General features: G+C 39.3%; 1 protein-coding gene across 2 annotated transcripts; it reads left to right on the top strand.

The window, feature by feature from the left end:
* Positions 1–1,686: 1,686 nt before the first annotated feature.
* LOC111571513 (troponin I, slow skeletal muscle-like) lies at positions 1,687–4,262 on the top strand. 2 transcript variants are annotated; one of them, XM_055006274.1, is made up of 7 exons: positions 1,687–1,737; positions 1,905–1,946; positions 2,382–2,423; positions 2,921–3,052; positions 3,150–3,239; positions 3,548–3,730; positions 3,846–4,262. In XM_055006274.1, the coding sequence occupies exons 1-7, from the start codon at positions 1,702–1,704 to the stop codon at positions 3,945–3,947; spliced, it is 627 nt and encodes a 208-aa protein (XP_054862249.1). In that variant the 5' UTR covers positions 1,687–1,701; the 3' UTR covers positions 3,948–4,262. The 2 variants fall into 2 exon arrangements, with proteins under 2 accessions (XP_054862249.1, XP_023130479.2); XM_023274711.3 differs by having other exon boundaries at positions 1,875–1,946.
* Positions 4,263–5,842: the final 1,580 nt, after the last annotated feature.

Below are 5,842 nucleotides of genomic sequence, written 5' to 3'. Positions count from 1 at the left end.
TCTTTAATACAAAGTCCAGGGACTTGAGACAGTATGTGTTCATTACTATCTAACCAAAACCACAGCATTAGTCTATTCTTAACCCTCTGAACCCCAAACAGATCCGGGACATTGTTTTCTCCTGTCACATTTTTACCCACTGTGGGCTTATTTTTCATTGCAATATAAGTCCTGTACCTTTGAGGAAACAACACAACCATGGCAAGAAGTAGAAAGAAGTGAAATTTGTCTTTTGTGACAGCTGAATTACCATAAAAACATTTTTTTTAAAAAAGACAAATGTTGCAGCTGCAGTGATTGTTTCTGTTTTTACAGTTTGACTGATACATCAGCAGTTTTGGCAATTTTAAGACTACATGCTGTTGAAAGGTGGTTGGGTTTGCAATGGTTTAACAGCTTTTGTTGTATACACCTAACCTTAAGTGGGAATCTGGATGTCACCCTCTGTCTCTGCAACTGACGCTAATAATTAATTCAAACATGACTTCACCTTTTCGGTTTTTCATCACACCCAGTTTCCAATACTGTTTTATATAAACATAATTCCTAATTCAATAATTTACCATATATCTCAGACAACTGAAGTGTAGAGTGTAAATCATACATTTTCAGTAAGTGTGTTTGTATATTTAGGTATGTGTAATGTTTAAACAAACACACAAAAACAAGTTTATTACCGACTTTAAAGGTGCTGGTTAGCCAATTCCATTATGTTTATACACAACCATGTTAGCTGTTTGTCCTTGTTTACAGTCATTATGCTAAGCTAAGCTAAGCTGCTGCTGACTCCAGCTAAACATAAAAACTCCTCAACAATTCAAACATTTCCCTCATGAGAAGATACAATGGTGCCATTACAAGTTCATTAGGGACAAAATAAGATAATTTTACTCACCAAGTGGCAATATTTGGACAATACCATTAAGGCAATGGTCATGATGTATTATTACACTTCCTAGTGTTGTCACAGTGTCAGGGGAGGTGATATTTCATGCTTGGTCTCCTGCCAGCACATTCTTGGGACCAGACGTTATATCTGCTGCCCACTCGCCACCCACCTCACATAAAAAGCTCCCCATTGTCTTCGGCAGCCACTGTTTGACTCCCGACACCTCTGCAGACACACATTCACAGGTAAAACGACAACTGGTTTACTAGATGTTGGCTTTAAGTACATTTTCTAATTTTAATGTAGTTTCTAAATGTGTTTTTTTTTTTCTTCTACTTTAGGTGAATAATTAATGTTTAAAGCTACTTCAATATAATTTTAAGATTTTCTTGCAATGTTCAGGAACTAATGATGAAAAATTTAAGATAATATAGACAACAGGATAATATTTCACCAGGGCTACTGTAGTGAAACTATTTTATTCATCAGTTTTTTAATTGCTAAATGTTTGTACATTACCTTCAAGCTATTTTGATGATCTGATCAGCTAGGTTTGCTTGTGATTTCTACTGTACTTGGTATAATCTATTAAGAAATCAGCTGAGATGTCTTTAGTTATACTGCAAAACAACTGATGATGCTGAATACAATGGAGCAAAATTGCTCTTGTCCTGTCCTTGCTTAATCCTCTTGTCAAAGGATGTTGACGACTGTGTGCTATGTGAAGCCTTGATGGCTCGGATTACATTGTAGCTCAATGGTATGACATTTTATCCCAAAACTTTACTAATACACACGTCTGTCTCCCCTTCATGTGTTTGTTTTTGCGCGATTACAGCTGTAGTGAGGTAAGAAAACTCCTGTTCTCCTCTATCCCTGATTGCTGTTTCAAATTTGTCTAACTGCTGAATTCAAAGTTGAAAGTTGTATTCATTTATATATAAAAATAATATTCTAATATAACCGGACCTGTGATTGCCTACAGCATCATCACCCTCATTTGTCCCTGTTTCAGGAGCTCTACATACTCACAGCGATGAATCCCAAAGGGGATAAGGTGAGCCAGCTATATTCCACTGTGTTAATCCTGCATGCATGGAGTGGGGACACATTGTCCTTATGCACATGGCAAAGATCTGACAGTGGTTATCTCTCAGAATTGTTATCAGCATCCGTGAGAGCTTTCCCCTTGACTCCATCCTAATAATAAAGCATTATCTTTGCACATGCAGCTGCAGTAAGCGGTGTAGAGTGTGACACTGGTCTCTTTCCATGCAAGTTTACTGTATATGGACCCGCTGCTGGGCAGCTAAAGATGGACACATGAGAGTTTTAAAGACCCTAAAAGAAGCTTTTAATATGCTTGACTATTGTTGGAAGGTGCAACACATGTTTTGTTTAGTGCAAGCTGTACAACTTTTTTCCACAGTGTCAGGATTCTAAATTGTAATATCTGTTGTGAAAATGTATTAACAAATACCTTTCTCCACAGCCGAAGTCGAAGATTTCGGCTTCTCGCAAGCTCTCCCTCAAAGTAAGTGGTTATTATGTACTTTTAGTTTGACATACTCCCACGGCCCTGTCAGATGTACTTAGGTACCCACTGAAAACATGTCATGTTGAGAAGTGCTCATTTCAAATTATTTTCAATTGGATTCAGATAAGGGAACTGCAGCGTTTAGGTTGATTTGGTGGCTACCCGGGTTTACAGCTCAATGTGACTATTTAGATCAGATTTTTTTCTCATCAAAACACAATTTATATCTTTACATATTAGTTAAAAGACACTGTAGTCTTTCTACAGACAAGCTTTCAATATTAGTACCCTTTGGTTTACACCTTTTCTGGCAAATCGCAGTCATGTAGATTGTGTATACTGTGAAGCTACTTATCTGTAGTAAAAAATGTGCTGTATATGAAAAAGACGTCATTCTACCACCCTGTGTATTGACATTAATTCATGTTGGGAGTCTGTAGAATAGTTTTCCGTGGCCAGTTTGTTGTGTATTTAACTCCATTATGTCCAATCAGATGCTTCTCCTCACAAGAGCCTGTGAGGATCTGGAGAAGGAGAGGCAGGACAGGGAGGAGGAGAAAGTGCGATATCTAGGAGAGAAGCTTCCCCCATTGCAGCTGTCTGGAATGTCACTGGAAGAGCTACAAGTAAGAGTTACAAACCACAGCAGATCAGCTTTTGTGCAGAAAATGGGTGAGCATATTTAACTAATGTGCTTGAAATATGTTATATTATGTGTTTTAGAACTTATGCAAGGAGCTTCATGGAAAGATTGACATTGTGGACGAGGAGAGATATGACTGTGAGAGCAAAGTGGGCAAACACAACAAAGATGTAAGTGTCTCTTACGCTCCTCCTGCATAAAGCACATATTGTACCTCTAAAATTGAAAAAAGAGTTTAAGTCTCAACACCAGAGCTGAAATCCCTTATTCACTTTGTTAAACACAACAATTTTAGTTCAAAACAGAACATACTGTGTCAGAAAAAAATCTTCCTGAAGTATTATTGCTGCTGTATTAGCATATTTATACCTCCAAAGATGTTTAAAAGTGCATTAATGGGCAGATTTTCCCAGAGGTGTGAGTGCAAAGAGCTATTTTTTATTTGCAGTTTTATATATTTTGTGTGTTATTGTTTTAGATCCATGAGCTGAAACTGAAGGTACAGGACCTTGGGGGCAAGTTCAAAAAGCCTGCCCTGAGAAAGGTGAGGGTGTCAGCAGATGAGATGATGAGAGCTCTGCTGGGCTCCAAACACAAGGGCTCCATGGACCTGAGAGCCAACCTCAAGTCTGTGAAGAAGGAGGACGTCAAACAGGACAAGGTATCTTCAGTCACAGCTCTCTAAATCCTCTGTTTTCCCATGATGTCTAGGATTGCAGAAAGATACATGTTAATATTGATATTGCTCTGTATTTACATTTTTTCATCATTCTCAGGTTCTCACTACTGAAGTGGGCGACTGGCGTAAGAACGTGGAGGCCATGTCCGGCATGGAAGGCCGCAAGAAGATGTTCGATACCGGCGGTGGAGCTCAGTGAGACTCTACAAGCAATAAAGCTGATCACCTGAGAGCAGGAAAAAGGAAGGAAGTTGTCTAGAAAGAAAAATGAAATCTGAAGCCTAATCGGCTTGAAAACTGTTGGAATTTGGCACAAAGCAAAAGCACGTATAAACCCCCCGTCAGCTGTACTGCCATTTGCTTGATGGCCATTTTCAGTGCAATGACTCAGAGCACTTAAAGTGAAGGATGAGTAGATACCTGTTGTTTTTTTTTTATTGCCATGGAATATTTTGTTTTGCTATGACACCTTATGACAATTAAAGTGGATATGAATAAACCTGCTGCTGCTTCAGTCTTTGATGTTCCATATCTGTACTTGGCTTTATCGTGTTTCATTTTATTGGCACCCGTTGGTTTATGTGCGGCACGTACGGGAAGCAGCTTAGCTGATGATGGATTAAAAAAGAAGGATGAAAAGTCAGGGGAGGGTGGGGTGGGGGGGGCAACAGCTGTTACCTACATGCACTCAACTTCATAAGGTTGAAATAGATCTCGTAGAAATATCACTATGAATGAATCACCATATTCATCCGGAAAAAAACAAATGATGCTGTTTTTTAAAAAAATGCTTTTACCTCAAACCGGAAGAATTTCAGTAAAGATTTTGGATAATAAATTAACAAGGTGAGTACATTCAAACAAAGACTGCTTTTAAGCTGTTCAGAAATCAACTTTGGAGTTTGTTAGGGATTTGGTAAGTTGCAGCTAAAACAGCTTGAAAAGCAGCTTGATGGTAGAAATAAAACCACATGAAGCATCACTGCTTAGCTGATGTTAGATTTCGGAACACCTGGACTGGGTATTTTTAGCCGTGACGTCGTCCTCCATAACTCCCAGCCTTGGAAAGCAAAACTTGAGCTGCACTGCACAAACCACTGACAACACATTGTACACATTCCTCTGCTCCATCTGTGTGTGTGTGTGTGTGTGTGTGCGTGTGCGTGTGCGTGTGCGTGTGTGTGTGTGTGTTACTGGGTTTATGCCCAGCTATTGTTATTTGAAGTATGACAGTAACACCAACAATAGCTTCAAGATCTCTGAAAGTGGACTTCAGCGGGTTTATTGGACACTTATGGAAGAATCTGTGTGTTTAAACAGCTGATGCACATCTCACCAGCATGTCATATGTACCTGACAGTATGCAATATGTAGGGAAACAATGCCCAGTGATTGTGCGAAATATGGATTATGAAATGTCAAGCGTCCTTCTTAGTTTGTCCTGTCGTCAGTCTGCTCCTGCAGCATGAAATACGTGTGTCATGCTGAGATTTGGGCCCTTGTTTAAAAGCTCTTATATAACCTCTTGTGCCCTTGGACTAAGCCTCTGCAAGCTGATAATGAAAAGCAACCCAGGTCTTGATATGGACCCTGCACCTATAAATAGGCCCTGATGAGAGTGACCTTCGTATAGAGCAAATGCTCCAGATATGAGGAGATATCCAGAGTGCATTCATGTCAACGCTGCATGATGGGGATTGTTAAATGCAAAAAGGTCATGGCGCTGAAGTCTTGAACCTCAGTGAGATGACAAACATGTTCAGTTGTGGCTTTGATGTGCCAAAACCTACATCGGGGTCAGTATTAGGTGTTGCTCAGGAGAAGCAAACACACCAGCCACACTGCACTTCTTTGTTGGTGTCACTTGGTGGCAGCACACAGTTGCAATAATTGTAGCAACAGCATGTATTCAGCTTTGAAAATTCTCTAGAAACTGTCAGATAATTAGTCTTGAGATTGGAAATCCTCATTAAAGTTGTCTGACTTTCAACATGAACACATTTTATCTGGTAATTTTTAATAGAAGAATGGCAGAAAATTCTAATATGGATTTTTCAACAACAGGTGGAAAAAAAAGGAAGTCACATTTTTTAT

Source organism: Amphiprion ocellaris, chromosome 21 (genome assembly GCF_022539595.1).
Source record: "Amphiprion ocellaris isolate individual 3 ecotype Okinawa chromosome 21, ASM2253959v1, whole genome shotgun sequence".
NCBI lineage: Eukaryota > Metazoa > Chordata > Actinopteri > Pomacentridae > Amphiprion > Amphiprion ocellaris.
Note: the sequence above shows the minus strand (reverse complement) of the source record. Positions and strands in the feature narration are given on the sequence as shown.

What these genes read in the sequence shown, in the direction of transcription:
- LOC111571513 (XM_023274711.3), top strand. Translation starts at nt 1,702, where the DNA reads ATGTGTTTGTTTTTGCGCGATTACAGCTGTAGTGAG. An exon ending in GCGATTACAGCTGTAGTGAG is followed by an intron (nt 1,738 to 1,874) that starts GTAAGAAAACTC and finishes GATTGCCTACAG; the next exon opens with CATCATCACCCTCATTTGTC. An exon ending in TGTCACTGGAAGAGCTACAA is followed by an intron (nt 3,053 to 3,149) that starts GTAAGAGTTACA and finishes TATGTGTTTTAG; the next exon opens with AACTTATGCAAGGAGCTTCA.